The 20,586-nt window shown below is 30.6% G+C and overlaps 1 protein-coding gene across 2 annotated transcripts in view; it reads right to left on the bottom strand.

Annotated features, from left to right (window-relative positions):
* LOC129960942 (homeobox protein Hox-B5a-like) overlaps positions 1 to 20,586 on the bottom strand; it is a 162,897-nt gene that overhangs the window by 46,783 nt on the left and 95,528 nt on the right. For both annotated transcript variants that reach the window (XM_056074698.1, XM_056074697.1), the window contains exon 2: positions 5,766 to 6,142. In XM_056074698.1, the coding sequence (XP_055930673.1) occupies positions 5,766 to 6,142 (377 nt within the window). The remainder of the gene's footprint in view (positions 1 to 5,765; positions 6,143 to 20,586) is intronic.

The following is a 20,586-nucleotide window of genomic DNA, read 5'->3' on the forward strand; positions in this document are numbered from 1 at the left end:
TATAAAGAACTTTTAATTAATGAATATAACTCTAATGCAACTTATATGTTAAAGAACACCGGGAAAAAGGAATTAGATAAAAGAATGCTAGCTTTCGCAAAAAAAACCAAAACTAAGACTTGCTCTCTTAACTATCCTTATTTATTCCCAACAGTTAAATTTCATAAAAATCCATTAAAATTCAGATTCGTAACCTGTAGCACTGGTAGTTATAATTACTATACGGGTAAACATTTCTTTAAATACTTAAAAATTATCCTGGACAAAATAAAAAATGAAGACAACTTTATTATTTCTAGTAACAAAGAAGTATTGGATTTTCTTAAAGATAACAACATTAATAAACTTAATACTTTTGATTTCGAAAATTTATACACTAATCTACCTCATGAAAAATTAATAAAGGTCTGCACTTTTATATATGACGAATATTTAAATGAAAATATCATTCCTAAAAATAACTGGCTTGAGTTATGTAATTTTAATATTACTGAAAATTACGTGTTTAATGGTATTAATTTTTATAAACAAGTCAAGGGCATTCCAATGGGGACAGCTTTCTCAAGTGCTTTAGCTAATATTTTCCTGCATTACTATGAGAAAAAAATAATTAAATATAATTTAATAAACGGGTGGAGATATATTGATGACCTACTTTTGATTAACTTCGACAATACTAATATTATTACTAATTGCTATCCAAAAGATTTAATTCTAAAAGATACAAATATAAATCAACTTGAGGCTACCTTTCTGGATTTAAAAATCGAAATTGCTAATGATAAAACAATAGTTGGTATATACGATAAAAGGGATGATTTCAACTTTAAAATAACAAAACTATGTAACTACCATTCCAATTTAAACTCTAAAATTTTCAAAAATCTAATTTTCTCACAAGTTAACAGGATCAAAAGGGTTTGCAATAATAAAAATTCTTATATTGAAGCATCAAATATCCTCCTTAAAAATTTAATTAAAAATGATTTTCCTAGAAATTACTGTAATGTCAATTTTTTAATTAAACAACGTATGGTTTGGGATTAATCTTTTGGCTTAAATAAAAATAGAAATTTACTTGCATATTGGATCACTCAATAGATGGCGCTGGGTGCCTACCTCTGTTTACATAATTTACCGTTAACTTTCAAAAACAGGAAATCACAATCGATTGTTTAAAGTTTACTTCACTGTTGGATGGTATGTTCTGGCCTTTTCGTTTTTAATTTTAATTTTAATGCTGTTTTTGTTTTTATTGTTATTGTTTTTATTGTATTTTTACTTTGTGGTTTTTTTTCTAATTTGTTATTTTGTATTTCCTTTCTGTTAAAATGGTATATCTCTTGAGCATAATTTCGGGGGATTTTCGAGTCACGAGGAATCATTATTAGACTTAATGTCTGTATGTCCTCACAGAAAAAATCCCTTTATTTGAATCCCTGCCTGAGGGTGACCCTTGAAAAAGTCTTCAGGCCGGATTCTTTTTTAATATTTTTTAATAATTTTTTTGGTTTAATTTTTATTTGATTTTTGTTTTTCCTATTAACTTGATTCTAATACTTTTGTATATATATATATATATATATATATATATATATATATATATATATATATATATATATATATATATATATATATATATATATATATATATATATATATATATATATATACAGGGTGTTCATTAATTATTGTCGGGGTTTCCGTACCTCATAACTTTTGAGTAAAAAATATTAAGCAAAAACCGATTACGTATTCGTAAATTACAACTCAAAGAATTTTATCAATGATATTAAAGTGTAAAACTTGCACAATTTGCACTTTGTAGGCATACAGCTAAAGGCGAATATGTATTCGTAAATTACAACTCAAAGAATTTTATTAATGATATTAAAAAGATTAATGAATTTGCACATGGCTGCCCTTCGTGACTCGTAACACGAATTCGACGAAAGTCGATTTCCCTCCAAGTGTTCTTCAGCATTTGTGGGGTAACATTTTGGATCGCAGTAACAATTCTGCTCTTCAGTTCTTCAAGGGAGGGCACAGGGGTCTTGTACACAATGTTCTTGACAAACCCCTATAGAAAGAAGTCCAGCGGTGTTATATCTGGTGATCTCGGAGGCCATGGGATTGGTCCACCTTTTCCACACCATCTGTTGAGAAAGTTCTCGTCTAAAAAGTCACGTACAATCATGCCCCAATGTGGGGGTGCACCATCCTGCTGAAATATTACATCTGGCTGATGTTGCTGCATATGAGCAACCGCGTACATCTCCAGCATGTTAAGGTATGTCACGGAGTGTATTGTTGTTTCAGCAAAGAAGAAACGCCCAATAACTTCAGTATGTGATAAAGCGCACCAAACATTCACCTTTGGGCTATCTCTTTCCAATTCTCGATAATCGTGCGGGTTCTCCGAGCCCCATATTCTACAGTTATGTTTATTCACATTTTCTGACACATGAAAAGTGTATTCGTCACTGAAGAACCATTTCCGAAGGTAATTTTCATCATCCTCAATTCGAGTCAAAATTTGTTCTGCGAAGTCAAAACGAATCGGTTTATCATTCGGTGCAAATTGTGCAAGTTTTACCCTTTAATATCATTAATAAAATTCTTTGAGTTGTAATTTATGAATACGTAATTGGTTTTTTCGTAATATTTTTTTATTCGAAAGTTATGAGGTACGGAAACCCCGACAATAATTAATGAACACCCTGTATAATGCGTGTGCGCGCGTGTGTGTTAGGAAATGCTTTGAATGAAAATGCATCTTAACCCTTCAACGACTAACGGGACATATACATCCCATTTGCAGTTAAAACCCGTAATCAAGGGGTTAACTCTAACCCTTTGATTCTAACTTCTAAAAACAGTAAAAAATTATTATAAAACTTGTAAAATGGTAAGCTGAATCATCTTTGATGCCATTAATTCAAGCGAGGAATGTCTGAAAATTCAACTTTCATGTCATTTTTTTAATTGACATCATCCCTCTTTCCTCAAGTGCCGAAAAAAAAAAGTCGAAGAGGCCTGCTTATACGCATTTGAAAGTTTATTTCAAAATTCATCGGTCTCAATTGCGGCATCGTTTCTCCCCATTGTTTCCCACAGCGAGCACTTTCTAAATGAGGTGGATGCTAAAAAGGTATTATTATGATAGGGAAACATTTTCTCTTGCAGATCACGAGTCCTCTTTTCCCTCAGTCTGTCGACGACAATTGCAATGCAAAGCCAATTAGGTGGAGATTTATTTTTAACAGGGGACCATCCACAAAGTAAAATCGTGAATCAATATTGAATAAACGTTGTTTGACTAGCATTTAATGAAAGTGGTGAGCAACAATTTAAATTTTTTATTTGAACTACCATCACATCTCGTTTCATGATTATTAGATATGGAGCTTTGAGATCATCAAATCAGTATACAGATATAGAGACTGTCAGAATAATTATAATATTTTTCAAAAATAATAGCTTTTGAATGTTTATCCCAAATCACATAAAAAAAGCAATATCTTTATGAAATAATTGGTGATGAGTGCAAATTTTTCCAAATGTATATTTTTTGAATTTCATTTACTTTAATGTTATGGAGACTTTCATAGAAGAAGACCTTTTCCACATTGTATAAATGAATAATTTAATGAAAATGGATTTTTAAGCCAGCCTAAGCCTCATCAACTTTATCTTTATTGTTTAAACTTTTAATTCAAAAAGTTTTTGGGACTTTCACTACAGATTGCCTAATTTATTTATTTTTGCAATTAATTTTTGTTATTACTTTACAAATGGAAAAGCACAATGTGATTAACGCAATCACTTTTTCACTTTTTTCTCGCGTTCTACCAGATGAAGCTGTTGTAACTGAAAACGTGACAAAATATGCGATGACATTATCTTCCAGTCGTATATACCATTCATATATTCTTTTTCTCTAAAAACTGGATTTAATATGGAATGTGTAAAAAAAGTTAAAAGGATTTTTTTTTCTGGAAAATAGAATTTTCTATCACTTGTATTTGGTTTCCAGAAGAAGAAATGGCTGATACAATACTTCAGAAGACAAAATACACATAAATTTCGTATTAACAGAATTGAAAATTAGCTATAAATTGCTGAGAAAGAATCACTCCTTAAACATTAATTCCATTGTAAAATAAACCAGTAAATAAATAAAATTGCAATTAATAAAAATGTGAAGTATTGGTACCTATACACTTATTTCAAGCCTTATAGCACCGATAAAGGCAACAGATACTCGTAGTTTCTCTACCGTTTAAGATAGGTAGCACCTTAGGTACCTTTGGAAATAATAGTTTCAGGATATAAGTTGTTGTACTTGAAGTTGATTACTTTTCACTTAAAAACAATAAAAATATCAGCAGATTCTCATAAATATTTTTGAGAAAGTCTTATATCAATCGCTTTAAGGAATGATGTTATATTTTTAAACTGTTTTAAAATATTTATGAGCGGATGCGTATTCAAAAATGATTTAAATAATTGCTATATATACATATCTTGGCAGTTACAAGCAGATCTCAAATATCTGCAATTAATTTAAGCATTTGAGTTTAATAATATTAAAAAGTTCTTTTAGTGCTATCTACGGTATCACATACGGGGCCGCGATGGCCTGGTGGTAAGGTCTCGGCTTGTGAGCCGTAGGGTTTCAGGTTCGAGCCCCGATTCCTCCGAAGAACCGTCGTGTAAGGGGGTCTGCTGCATGTTAAATCCGTCATACCAAACGTCCTCCCGCTAGTGTGGTGTGGTGTGGAGAGGGGGGTGCCAGCTCAGGTGTCGTCCACGTCATCTGACCGCGGTTCAAAATTACGAGGTCCATCCCAAAATAGCCCTAGTTGCTTTACAATGGGACGTTAATATAACTAAACTAACGGTATCACGTACCATTTAACTTATATGTTAAAGACATTCCTGGTAGAATTCAGTAATCCTTTTTTTTAAAAAAAATTTGCGCTGAGAAACGAAATCCAATTTTAAGCAGTTGTATTTAAAAATCTCAATCGTGTTCTGTTCATTCTATTGTTGGCAATGAAGAAAAATTTTCAATTAAACAATAAAAAAAACATCCTTTCGATATTTAATTGTAAGTATTGTTTAGATATTCGCACTGACAACTTCGTATTAAAGTCAAAGAAAACTTTTAAACCATAATGATCATATCATTTATTAATGTCCTGCAGTTTATTAATTTATTTTTATGGTATTAGCATCTTAAAATTAAATATTGATTAGTTATGAATGTCGCTCACAGGTCACATTTACAGTATTGCACAGAACGTGTTATTTTCGCCACTGAGTAAAATTTATTTAGTAAGGGTTGAAAACAAAATATCACGTAAATTGTGAGCTATAAAAGCTTTCAAGTGCATAAAAACATTAAAAAAAATTTACTTGATTCTTACTTTACTTGCTAATCATTACTTAATAAATCTCCTTTGGTACGATTAACAAAACAAGTGTGTAGTAATCCCCAAGGAGAAAACAGATAAAGTAATGATTAGTTACAGACTGTTGTAAAGCTATTTAGTAGTACTTATTTAGATAATAGGGGTAAATAAGCGTTTTAGAGGAAATTTTTTCCTATTCTTTATCGGCCTTTCAATTGACTTTCGGTGTATAGCTTAACTATGCCTTTAGTAGATTATTTTACTTAAAATTCTGAAAAGTACAGATGCGAACCCCTCTTCCTTTTTCTCCGAACGACTCTACGATATTGAAATGAAAAGGTACACTACCTGGGTTTCTGTGACATTCAAGAGTTTTGCCATATCTGCTCTTTCACTGGAAGAAAGATATTTCTTGATTTCAAATTGTTTTTCCAATTCGAATATCTGCCGACCTGTGAATGTTGTCCGAGCTTTTTTTCTTTTGGCCTTGTCCCCGCTCTCAGTATCACTTGTTGAACCGGCTGCTATCTTTGTATCCCCCAGAAGAATACTCGAACAGTTACTGTTGCCGTTTAGACTTCCAGGGGGACTGATGTTGCTTAAGGACCTTGGCTCGGTGTCCGCCACAGGAGGAATCTTGTTATTGTTTCCATCAGGTTGGGAGTTTGCTTTGGATTCTTTCTTTCTTTTGCTGGGCTTATGTGGAACTGTAGTGTGAGATTTGCCTGAAACAATAGAAAAAACGAAATAGATTAAGCAGTGTAAGGATGGGATTTTGAAATCTAATTTTATCTTCTGATAAGCAAGATTTCTTAAATTTTGTACAGTTACTGATTTCCAATGAAATAGAATATTTTAATAATTTTAGAACTCTTAATTATCAGTTAATATATTAATTAAGCTAAAAAGTTATTTCACAGAGGTGATTTCTTCTTGAAATTAATTCGACAAATATTGATTTTTGGTTTCTATAATATTTGTAATCCTGAATTTTGGAAAATATCAAAAAGAGGAGAATATTAAAAATAAAAAAAAAAGGTTTGAAACACCGTTTTATAAGTGTAGTAAAAAAAGCAGAAAAAATACATCGTTATCGAAAAATGTCTATAAATATTTTATTTATCAATCAGAATTTATCAATAGATGTTTAAAGATTCTTCTTAAGGCAAAAATGATTATCGTAAGGAATAAAGAGTAAAAATTTTATAAAAATCTTTATTTAATCGCTTTGAAATTTTTATATACTTAATTTCAATAAACTTAAAAATTGATATTAAATATACTTAAAAATAAAAAGAGCAGGAAATTTTGCCAAATGAAGGAAACAGCGTTTGACTGAAATATCTGTTATTATTTTTTTTATATATCTAACATTTCAAAAATTTCCTTAACACTATATTATATGGAGGATAAATAATCAAGAAAATTAAACTAAATAGATATAATATAAAAATTATATGAATGTTATTAACTGTCAAGTTGCTCCAAAGCAATGTGATTATTTTAGAAATAATCTTCGTATAAATATCCAAACACTTCTTGTATATAGATTCAAAAACTTTTTGAAAACAGTAAAAATTCATATAATACGATTCTGTTTGCCCAAATGAAGCCCACGCCATATCTGACTGGTGGTTGATTTTCTTGAACAGCATGTTTTAAAATAAATAAGCTTTAATTAAAATTGAATAAGTTTTGGCCTAGACAGATTTCTTAACTACAAAAATTGAATCGATTTCAGGATAAATATTTTGCCCGAGGCATGCATATATACCTTATGACTTTTACTTTCAAATCTCACCATTTAAGTATGAGGTCTGCACAGAGGTGACAAAAGTCATGGAATACCTTCTAATGCCCGACCTCTTTATGCCCGGCGAAGTGCAGAAACTTGACGTGGCATGGACTCAACAAGTCGTTGGAAGTCTCCTGCAGAAATATTGAGCAACTACAAACGTCCATAGTTGCAAAGGTGTTGCCGGTGCAGGATTTCTTGCACGAACTGACCTCTCGATTATGTCCCATAAATGTTCCATGGAATTCATGTAGGTAGGTAGCCAAATCATTCGCTGGAATTGTCTAGAATGTTCTTCAAACCAATCGCGAACAGTTGTGGCCAGCTGACATGACGCATTATCATCCATAAAATTTCCATTGTTATTTAGGTGTATGAATTCCATGAATGGTTGCTTAGTTCAGTTTAGTTTAGTTATATTAATGTCACGTTTGAAGCAACACTAGGGCTATTTTGGGACTGACCTCACAATTTTTAACCGCGGTCAGATGACAAGGACGACACCTGAGCTGGCACCCCCTCTCCACACCACACCATTCCAGTGGGAGGACGTTTGGTCATGACGGATTTAACGTGCAACAGACCCCCTTGCACGACGGTTCTTCGGTGGAATTGGGTCACGAACCTGAAACCCTCCGGTTCTTATCAGCTGAAACCTGACTCATTTGACTAAGTTACGTTTTCCAGTCGTTTAAGGTCAAACCGATATAGTCACGAGCCCAGGAGAGACGCTGCAGGCGATGTCATTCTATTAGAAAGGCACTCGAATCGGTCCTATGCTACCATAACCCATCAAAGCTAAATTTTGCCACACTGTTCTAACAGGCATGTCCGTCGTACGTCTCACATTGATTCCTGCGTTTGTTTCATGCAGTGTTGCTTGTCCGTTAACACTAACAATTCTACGCACATGTCGTTGGTCTCGATCATTGATGCAGGCGGTCGGCCACTGCGTTGCCTATGGTGGGAAGTTATGCTTCATAGTAGGTATTATCGGTCCGCTCTTGACACTGTGGATCTCGGAATGTTCAATTTTCTAACTATTTCCGAAATGGAATGTCCTATGCTTCTAGCCCCTGTCGAGGAGCCATAATCACGTCAGAAATCTTTTTTACATGAATGCCTTGACTACAAATAAAAGCCCTGCCAATGAACTGCCTATTTATACATTTTGTACATGATACTACAGCTATCTGTATATTTGAATATTGTTATCCCATGACTTTTGCCAACTCAGAGTATGTAGTTTCAAATTCATAATTAGAGCTTCTTGTGGAATAAAGGAAATTTTCGAGAATTTTGTGATTACATATCGTATTATTTCTCACACAGAAAAATTATTAGTGTTAAATTTTCTTAATTTCCTACATCCAATAATTTTGCTAAGGAGCTTTTCAGACGTCATCACAAAAACAATTTAAACCTCTTTCTAGTTTATATCATGTTCTGCATGATCAAAATATTCTCCTCGTTTTTTTTAGTATTTATAACATATTTATGTCAATAATTAACTTAAAAATGAATGTTAAAGGCAATTTAATACTTGACTGAATCCTTTCAATGTTAAGATATTAAAAATTTTTAATACACGAATTCACTAAACCTAGATATTTTTTAATAACATTTTGAATTTCTTGTCGATTCAATTTTATGGATACACATATGGTTATTCAATTCTTTAACACATTTTATCTTCTCAAGCATTTGGTTTTGTGATAGAGATAGGAAAAATCATAACCTTTTAACGATACTGATGAACTAAAAAATAAAATAATAACAATATTTACATTTCAAATTTATAATTTTATTGATAGATATATTAAAGAAAATTTTAGTATAGGTTTAAAATAAGGAAAGCTATGAAAAAATTTCATAGCTTTCATAATTCAGCATACTTAAAATAATTCAGCATAAAAATATGAAAAATAGTAGCGTATTCAAAAACAGTATTATAAAATTTATATGCATTTATCTTTCAGGATGAAAACACAAAGTATTTAAATTAGACATGTGCTTGAATCCACCTTAAAATGAATATTTATATAAAATATATTGACTTTTAAAGTTCTTAAGTCATTGTGAAATTCCCAAATAAACATTTTTTTTGCCGTGTTTGATTACGAACTGGGCAAGATGTATTGAATTGCCGAGTCAGTTTGATGTAATTGTTTATCTAGAAGTAGAAATAATTCATCTTAGTTTGGAATATCATTGCCAACATATATATTTTACAAAAATAGAGGGAAAAAATATATTTTGGGAAAAGAAATCTATGAATGAAAGTCGATTTTAATATAGTACCACACTTTCTAATATCAAGAAAGATATCAAAACAAAAAAATTATTAAGATTGCCTTGAAATTGGAAGTACAATAGAAAATTAAAGAATTAGTCTCCAACAATGACAGCAACACACATACATACACAAAAAGGAAAGAAACATCCGACAGAGCTAACTTTACCAATAGTAGCATCCTAACTAATAGGCAACATAACAAATGAAAGAGCCAGATCAGATCTTTAAGAAAAGTTGTTCTATTTCATTTCAGATAGAAAACAGGCAGAAAAAAATAAAATCCAAACATTTGTGATTGTGGCTTCCAAAATTCAATTGCATTTCTCCAGCCAACAATTGCTTTTGAACCTCCATCAAAAATCCAATACTTGCTTTACCAAACGCCTTTTTCTTTTCTCTTGACGTCGGCTGCATCTCATCCGACACATTTGCCATACGCTGACACTTATTTCCTTATTGTCACTTTCATTGTCGTCATAATTCTGGCTCAAAAACACTTGACATCTGAAGGGACGATTCTCATATTACACCTTCCAAAACTTCGACCGACAAGTAATACAAAGAATGCCAAATAAATAATCATAAATTCAAGTTCAGAAGCGGCTTTCGGTCAGTGTTACAGAGATGGTATTCTTATCAAATTAATAAGTCATTTCGTGTTAATCGTAATTGAAGAAATGGCAAAATAAGCAGTAACTTTCGTTCACAAAGTTATTTCATGCTATATTTATCTTAATACTAACTAATCATGTATGAGATAAATTTTGTTTCTTTGGGTTTCAAATCTATTCTATATCGTTTTTATTCGTTTAAAGTAAGGATCCAGATTTCCAAATGGATAGAGAAGCTTAAATGATTAGGAGTCTAGAAAATATCTTCAATGCATTCGGGACATTGTGAGACATTAGATAACAAAAATTGAAGGTTTGCGTAAAAATCTCCTAAACAATAATAATTAACTAAATATTTACCTTGCCTGTTTCGCTGTGTTAAGGAAGTTAACATAAAAAAAATGTTAATTTGTTAAAGTTATCAACCATTACAATATTATTTAAATGAATAGACTTTAGTTTTCAAAACAAATATCCTAACCTTTATTTGACAGAGCTTGAAAATGTTTTTCATGATAAAAACAAGTAATGGTCATTCAAGATGACTTCAGATAATTCCTCAACACAAACAAATGTAGAAACAAAAACAACATATTGGGAAACACATCGCTTTCTATTTCTCTGCATAACGCAAGTTTCATTGCATTTTATAGATCTTAAGCCATGCTTAAAATATATTCAAATTTTCACTTATTCGGGCATTTTTGGAAATTTTCTCTGACGGTTTAAATTCAATATAAATTGAGTTGCTTCTAATTATATTTTCATACAACTGAAAACAGACGAAAACTCACAATTTCCAATTTTTGGGGGAAAAAATGAAATGTAACAAGAAGCTTTAAGCACTTCCTGACTGAAAATGGAAATTACTGATACTTCTCAGAATATTTAAAGCAGGAGAGAGAGAGTGATAAATAACATATTTTTTTTCAAAGAAAACAGCTAATTCTTGATTAAAAATAAATTCATGGCAACAAAATACTGATTTCTAGTGGATAGACCTCCTGAAAGGAATTCAGAATTTTTCCTACATTTCTCATTCGAAATCTAAAATATTAAGTTCATTGTTTAATGGTTATTGCTTTTAATTCTGCATCGTTCAAAAGCTCTTTGAACTTTTAAAAATGATGTTAATTAAGAAATGCTTTACAATGAGCTCTCAATTAAACAGATTTCGAATTCAGATTCGAATATAATTTGACTTCTATATCATTTTGTATGTGGAAAAAGAAATTATTAGGCCAAAGAGCTCAGTCACCCTTCAGTATCTAGTTACTAATAATTTATGTAATTAATATAAAAAATATGTGCTATATTTTACATTTACAACAAAATTCACAACATTTTACCCCAATCTCGCCGTTCAATAGAGTATTTGTGTTACAACAGTAACAGGCATCAGTGATGCTGTTTTCAGCTATGTTTTACAAAAAATTCAAATTGTTTATCAATTTTTTTTGTTGCTAACTTTATTTGGGATGAATTTATAGTCTCATTTTTAATGAATTTATAGAGTTAATTTTTACATAGAATATCAGATTTCAGTAATACAATAGAATTCTGTGCGTTTTATGTCTTCATTTTCCAACGAAATAGTCTCGTAATCAGCCGAATTTTGATTGAGTTATTCCTTCCAGTTGATTCCATATTGTCAGAATGCACTTAAGCTTTTAGCAAACCACTTAATCAGTCATAGATGACAATTCTAATGCAACCTCTCAGAGTTTTCGATTAACCGTCATCTCCATGTCGTTTAAGATCATCAATTTGCATATCCTATACCTAATGTTGATGACATAACAGGTCGTTAAAATCGTGCTTCAAACAGTATTTAACCTTAACGAAAGCTTTGATAAGCTGATTTCGCATTTGAAACGAGGACGCTCGTGGGATTATCGACTTCTCGGTCCCTTCTCTAGTTCTTCAATACAAATGGGGTGGAAAACAACTGATGGATATTAGGTTCGTCTCCAAGTTTCTCTAACGTTTTTAAGCGAGGATTACAAAAAATTGTCAACTATAAATTCAAATAATTTTATGATTCTTCTGATTCATTATTACTCAGGATTTCATTTAGTTTTTTAATTTTAAAATGATTAAAAATTTGACGTCACAACAAAATTTCTTCTTTTTTTAAAGACAACCTGTTATGGAAAAATGATAACATTTCTTATCATTTTGTATCCATGAAGCGTTTCTAAAGAATGCAAACTTCAATTCGTTTCAATACAGCAAAATTTCACTGAAATGGATTTGGAATTCCATCAGCAGACTTGACTGTCTCGCAAAAATGCATCTTGAGTGAATATCTACATTTAAAATTAGATATATTTTAATATCTGAAATAAATAAATTTACAGAGTGGAGTTAATAATGATGTGAAATGACTCAAACAAATTCATGGGTCAAAAACTTGGAAAAACAGTACATAATGAATATATACAATGAATGATGTTGAATGTGAGAATTTCATTAGCGGACATTATTGAAAACAAAAGGAATTTTAAAACTTCCTGCCATAATATATATATATATATATATATATATATATATATATATATATATATATATATATATATATATATATATATATATATATATATATATACGCCGAAAGGTTCACGGAAAAACTTGAATGACCGGACTATTGCGACAATAACACTGACAAGAACTGTAGTTCAGTCCTAAGAGCCATCACCGGTCACGGTACAACCCTTACCTAAGGAAGTACGTTCCGTCATCGATAAGAGGAACCAGCCCCCAGATTTTCGTGTACCCACAGGGGTGGCGAGAACCAACCACAATATCTAAAGCTTCTCATCCTCAATTATGAAGTGCACCCCCCCCCCCGTGGGACCAACCTAAGGTTGGTTTGGTTTGGTTTTATGGCGCAAGAGCCATCTTTGGCCATACTGCGCCAAGCATATGGTTTGACATCAGGCCATATTAAAATAGGCTTATTAGAAGAATAAAAATGCTAAATAATGATAAAACTTTTTACACATACTCCCAATCTAAAATTTAAGAATTACAATATGAACAATGATTTTGAAAAGGGAATCAGGTGTTGCATAGTAAAAAATAATTATTAATGTCAAAAAGTATTAAATGCAAATAAAAAACTGAACTGCCTTTAAAAAGTTAAAAATATTTGGGTGGTGTTTCTCACCCACCAAGACAATCATATTGACAGAAGATGAATGGAAGAAGTTCTGGCGATGAGAATTAAATGATGGACATTCGACCAAAATATGCTTCACATTAAAATCAGTGTTACATGCTGGGACCAACCTAAGCGAAATCAAGATCTCTTCAAATGAAAAGAAAATGTAAATCTAGTTAATTTACAAGCTTTATACCGAAGACCTGAACGATTCTTCGTTTGGGAAAAATTATATATCCTATGCATAATAAGAATAAGGAAATATTAAAAAAGGAAATGAAATGTTTATATGTACATTAAGAAAGGCAGAGAGAGAGAGAGAGAGAGAGAACAATAAGCCCTTTATTCGGTATCTTTAATAAAATACGCGTAAAATAATCGATTTATTGAAAGTTGTTTTTCATGTTACTGAAATTAATGTTTTTAAAATGATTTTCAATCGAAAGTTCAAGATATTTTAATCTGTCGAACAAAACATATATTTGCCAATAATTCAGCCTCAAAGAATTAAAAAATCTACCCATGATTTCATTGAAAGAAAAACTAAATTATTTCGAATGCGGTTACTAGAAGCTTTCTCAGCTTATTTTAAAAAGAATAAAAGAATTAAAAGAGATGTATGCAGCTCTGTAAGCTGAAATGTCCTCAAGCCAAATGCATTTTGGAAGGCCTGATTTGGTTTTAGACAAACAAGTACAGTACTTGTTTCAACTTAAAAAATAATCCACGAAATCTCTTTTTAACATGTAAGAAACATTCGTTTTTAATTATTTTTATTATATTATTTTGATATTAAACCAATGCAAATTCAATTATAAAACCATTTTTAAATGAACACAATTGGCCGCGGTGGATTGGTGGTATGTCTCGTTTCCACACCCTGAGGGCTTTAGGTTCGAGACCCAATTCTACCGCAGAACCGTCGTGTAATCAGGTCTAGCGCACGTTAAATCAGTCGGGACTAAACGTCTCCAGCTGGTGTGGAAATTCAGAGAGGAGGTTGCCAGCTCAGGTGTCATCCATGTCATATGACCTTGGTTCAAAATTACAAGATCCGTCCCAAAATAGCCCTAGTGTTGCTTTTAAACGGGACGTTAATATAACTAAAATAGGTGAATACGAAATCAATAATTTCGTTTCACTTCGCTCTTTATTTCTCTGAGCAATTATATAATTGGACCACAATTTTTTAAAAAAATAGACCAAAAGAATTTTGAAACTTATCGAATGTCTAACTAATTATGTTCTAAAATATATCAACATTTTTTTGTTTTTTTTTCACTTGTCTTATTTTATTTCTGTAGCAACATTTTTCATACATCCATTTTAACTCGTCATTGCATCGCGAGCATTTTTAAAAATTTAATGATATATAATTAAACTTGATATATTCTTGATTTGAAGTAGATTTTATAAAAGGAATACTAACTAAACAATCAAAGTATTTTTAATAAACTAATTGTAATTTAACGTAAAACTTTATTAAATGCAACGAATTAATTTTATAAATCTATATCAAAATGGATTCTTTTAATGTTTCTTTTATTCTTTCAGCTGTATTCCATATATTTATGCACATTTTAAAAAATTGACTGCTTAGAGTTAATAAAGGAGAAACTAAATTTCGTTAGGTGCAGAAAAGGAAATTAAAGGTTTATTTTAAAAGTGCAAAATCTGAAATGGTATTCAAAGTTTTAGATTTTGAAGCATCGTTAATTCTTATTTCAAGTGTGGCTTATTTCTATCTTGCATAAATACTCTCGAGTATATCAGATCATATACCGCGTAATAAAAAGATTCTATATGCGAAACAAAATGTATCTTTTAAATGAAAGACATACATTTTAAAATGGACATATATCAGCCTTTGTGGACTCAGATATCATTTTAAGTATCTGATCAAGGAATTCTAAGCATTCACAGAATTGTTTCTATACAAAATGTTTAAAATATATCAGTCTTTGCTCAATTTTCTTAAATTTAATAATGAAATGTAATTCAATTATTAAATTCTAAGAAAGTTTAGGAGATAGAATTCAGCTCTTTAATCATGATAGTAAATCTTTTTTTAAAAAGCTTGTGTCAAGTCCTTAAGTTAGAACATTATTAAAATTTGTTGAAATTTTCTGATAGTTTTAAAACATCAATTTATAAACGGAACGTTGACGATCACTTTCAGATAAAGCATGAAATTATTAAAGTTTCTTTAACCGCTATTTGCATCTTTAAAAGAATTAAAACTTTTTAGATATACTGAACTATCTGACATTTTTTAAAAAAATGCAATTTTTATCAAAGTGCGGAACTGTTTAATGATGATTAGCAGACGGATAGATTGATACCAGCAACTTATTAGAATTTTAAAAAATTCAGTTAACTTATGGTTGTGACCCTGATGGTTTTATTATTGTTGGTAATTTTTGATAAATGCAAAGAAAATAGAATAAATGATAATTTTAAAAAGAAAAAAACCCAAAGAGATTTAAAACTAAACTTGTTTGAAATTAAAAATGTTTTACATTAAAATAAGAAAGGGAAGCTAATATGTCTTCCTATCAACCATATTTGTTCTTAAATTTCTCTGTAACTTCGTCGCATTGTAATTCCATATCCTGTTGTTACGGATATTAAAATATTCAACAAATGAAAAAAAATCTGCGATACATTTAATTTTGCAAATGGTATATCAACATTGTTTTCCAAGAAATCTATTAAATTACTGTTTTAGTAACTGATAGCGTAAAATGAATCCCATATTTTCCTCTTCCATAACAACTTTAATTAAGAATTTTTTTTCCTATTTTGAAAATTTAAAGATAATTTCACAACAGATAGATTATTTAAATTTAAAAAAGAAAAATAAAGCATATTAAATTCAAAACGTAATTACTTAAAACTGATTGCAAGCACTTTTAGGAAATCCACTTAGAAAATTAAAACTTCATCCCACGAATTGCTGCTAAAATTTAAAGACCGAAATTTCCAGGAAGGGGACACGATAGATGTAGTTTTATGTAGTAGACCTTATATGCCATAGTTAGTAAATTTGATTCCCATAATGTTTTTTTCCCCTTCCATTTTGAAAATTTAAAGTTCATTTCACGACGGATAGATTATTTAAATTTAAAAAAGAAAAATAAAGCATATCATATTCAAAACTTAATTAATTAAAACTGATTACAAGCACTTTTAGGAAATGCACTTAAAAACTTGATTAAAACTTCAATAACATTAACTTCATGGTATTAAATTTCTTTTAATACCATGAAGTTTCTTAATAAATATTTTGAAGACCGAAAATGGAAAACACAATGAGTGGTAAAAAAATTTATTTGTCGCTAATGATATTAGTAGCGCGAACCACTGAACCTGGAGAGCGTAATAAGAGGAGCCAGGTTGCAGCAAAAGTTATTGTGAGTTGAAAATGAAGGTGATCTAGAAAACGGAGTAATTACAAAAATTGGATTGAAATTGGCTTTTGCCCACCCTTGAAATTTTCTGTTTGGCACTTCATTTATCAATCTTCAATTAATGATAGTTGTCAAAACGAAACAAAATATTGCTTTATCGAAACATTTAGTTTTTTTTTTTTTGTAATAATTCGATTGACAGATATCATTTAATTAATATTGCATGGGCAACTTCAGCATCAAAATTAAAAAATTAATTAAATAGAATTTGCATTGTACTCTTTCGATTTGATTTACATTGCGTGCCAACCATTAGCCAAATAAGGACTTCTTTTTAATGCATAAATCACTGTCATTCCACGAATTGCTGCTAAAATTTAAAGACCACAGTTTCCAGAAAGGGGACACGATAAATGCAGTTTTATGTAGTAGACCTTATATGCCATAGTTAGTAAATTTTATTCCCAGAAAATTTGGATTGATTCTTCGAGCTGTAAAAAGAAGAAAAAAAAAGCTCTTCAGCTAGGCATTTTCAAGCTTTCCTAAAATTGTCGTATTGCAAAACAATTAAATACCTTTGAATTAAAATGCGAATTTTATGGAATGCTTGCGTTTTTCAATTTTCTGATCGCGTATATAAACACGCCTTTTTTTTTATTATGTAATATGAAGCTAAATCGCTGAGCAATGTTGAATCAAGACAGAGAAAGTTTTCTCTAAAGTCAAAATAAAGACATGGAGAAATGTATTGCTAAGCAAACAATGAACTTGAATGAATTTATCCTTGGTCATTATTTACTTCTTCCTGTTTTTTTCATAAATTGTAAGAGTTAAAATTAATTTCATCCATTAATTCTATTTAATCACTAGGAAAAATTACCCAGCTGTTATGTACCTATATTCATTCATAACAAATCATAAGAGTTTCCCGTAACAAAAATTTAATAATTAATCAAAAACCATTGGTCAATTGCTGGGTACAAAGAGATACGGAATCTATACTTCTCGTACAAGAAGCTATATCAAAATAATCTGCCATTTATTAACAGAACCATGCCCAATTTTTGGCAGGCTTAATTCCATAAAAAGTTATGTGGATCCTTACAGACAAAGACTCGATTAAATCTGATGTAAGATCAGGTCTAAAAACTAACTGATTAATTTCGATCCATCAAGATATCTTCAACACTCAATAAAAATATATCATGATAAAGTAGGATACATTTGAGATATAATGCACTAAATATATGAAAACTTTGAGAAAAATCAAATAATTGATTCTTCAGATTGCTGATAAATTATGTCTTTTATGCCATAAAATTAAATAGAAATGATTCATTGTTAATTAATGCTCTTTGTAAACGAGTGGCACACTTGTTGACAAAGAGTATTAAATTAACAAATTGAGTGTCGCTTCACAGAAAAGTAATTTATGTTGCTGCAAGATTAAGAGAAATTTAATCGTCATTTTCGTAAATCAGAAGCATTAGTATTCGTTTCATAGCACGAAATGTTTCTTTTGAATGAAAGTCGCAATATCTCTCTTTATTTGCGAGCCAAAGTATTTTCCGATGCATTTGCAATTCCAAGTATCGCAGAAACACTTGCCTGCCTATCATCGACAAGAGAATTTTCTCTCTTTCTTGGGAAGTGAGGGGAAATAAATACAGTTTGCCAGGAGTGACTCCATCCACGCATTCCGTGTTCGTGCAAGTGGAAGGAAGAATAAAATATCGCTGTTAGTGATGTTGAGACAAGGAGAAGCGTCCAGCCGTCTCAAAGACGTTAGAAACTGAATCCCATGCAGATACTCGGCGAGACATGGTAAAACATGTATGCAATATCAAGTCCGATAGGCGATATATACTGGATGGGGGAAAATAAAAGGCTTGAATTTGGATTGGAAAACAGCTGTAAGAAGATTTTGCTAGCCCGGCAATGCTATTTTTAGAAGAGGTCTCTTATTCGAGTTCCTCTTCAACCTGATCGGCCTTCAGTTTATCATGTTTTTTGCATTTTCAGTGATAGAGTTTTTGCAAAAGAGTTCTCGATTTTTTTTTAGAAATTCTCAAGCTGTCGTTGTTCTCATTTCTTTGGAACTTTCTTTTCTCGTATAAAAAATCACTTTTCGGACACTAGCTGTCAATCTAACATTATGAACACCCGTCCAAGGACAAATATCTAGACAGTGGTCATCTCTCTCTCAAGATATGCGCATAGTCCGGCAGGAATTTCAATAATCTTGGCACGTTCTGATCAACATGCGTCGGCAGCTGGCGGTGTGCTATCGTCATTCGCTTATGTTAATCGTGAAAGAAAAGGACCACAAATTTTGAAACCATTTTTGTATTCGTGCTCTCAAATTCAAAAAAAAAAAAAAAAAAAATATGAAAGATTCCTTGCATTACAATTTGAATGAATCCCGTAGTGAATTTATATATGTATATATATACACACGCACTTTGAAAACATCCTGCTTTGGATTCGGTTCAAAAATTATTGTTCGAAGTTTGTTTCTAATTTAGTAGTGAAGATTATCGCATGGGCAATAAACAAAAGCGATTTATATACAATTTTTAACCCATAAGTCAAATAAAATGAATCAACTAAAAAAAAAAGTTTCAGAAAAAACAATATTTTATTTTATCCTAAGTTAGGTGAAAAAAGTTTGTTATAGTGAAACAGAATAAACAAAAACAGGCTTAGTTTATGAAATGGCAAATAACCATTCTTTATTTAGATTTATTAAAATAATTTAAATTATTTACGATTTAAAGAGTTTCGATGTTTTTACTTTTCCTTTTTGTTTGCTTTGACATGTTTAGATTCCAATTCATGAGGATTATTAGATATTATAGCTGATTTGAGCTATTGGATTATTAGTCCACTAAAATAATTTTTTGTGGTCGAATCTGATCAACTTTTGCAATAATACAAAAGAATTTTAAACTTATCTTTAAAACCTTTTGGTAAATTGTAGCAAAAAATTTGCTCTTTGAGGATATAATAATATAGTTTGCTGTTTACCTTAAAGAACTATACTTGATATTAATTTTCTGAAGTACTATAATTTTTGATATTAATTTACCAGCAATTAAAATATTTAATTGATGGTACCGAATAAAACACCTATTCATTAACTGCAGTCACACAAATTTCTGAACAATCTATGAAAAAATTAGAGCATACTGCTACAGTTTTAATCATACGCGAGTATTTTTTCTGCACGTAGTTCAGTATAAAAAATTAATTGGTAAAATTGTATTAATTGTATAATTAATGAATTGATTGGTAAAATTGTAATTTATTTCTGAACTTTTAGAATGATTTCTCGCTGAAGATCAGGCATATGCACTTCACTCTATTCTTGACAATGGGTGTTTGGTAGAAATAATTCTTCTTGAATAATGAAAGAAAGGTACATAAATAATTTTTTCCGGATTAGTCCAGTAACTAGTAGGAACATAAATTTTGACGATACTGATTTTGACAATTAACTAATGCAAATTCATTAGCATGGGAGAGCAGTATATTCCCTGAAAATTCATTCATTCAGTATATTCCCTGAAAATTCATTCAACTAATAGACGTGAATAGCATAGTATATTCTTCTCCTGATTATAGAATTGAATGTCACCGTTTCAGAATGAACATTTCGAGAATCAATGTATTATCACGCATGAGAAAAGCTGATTTATTTTATTGATTTGAATTCGAAAGATATCTATTTTATTGATCTTAGTTTGATGTTTTAGAAGTAATAGTTTAGTCGTTTTAAATTAATGTTTAGTTAAAATGAACACGAGATAATTTTCGACATTATGTGAATAAATTTTAAATATTATTTAAATATGCGATGAAGTAGTTTTTTAACAAAAAGCTTTCATGATAGGA

The sequence above is a fragment of the Argiope bruennichi genome, chromosome X2 (genome assembly GCF_947563725.1).
Source record: "Argiope bruennichi chromosome X2, qqArgBrue1.1, whole genome shotgun sequence".
NCBI lineage: Eukaryota > Metazoa > Arthropoda > Arachnida > Araneae > Araneidae > Argiope > Argiope bruennichi.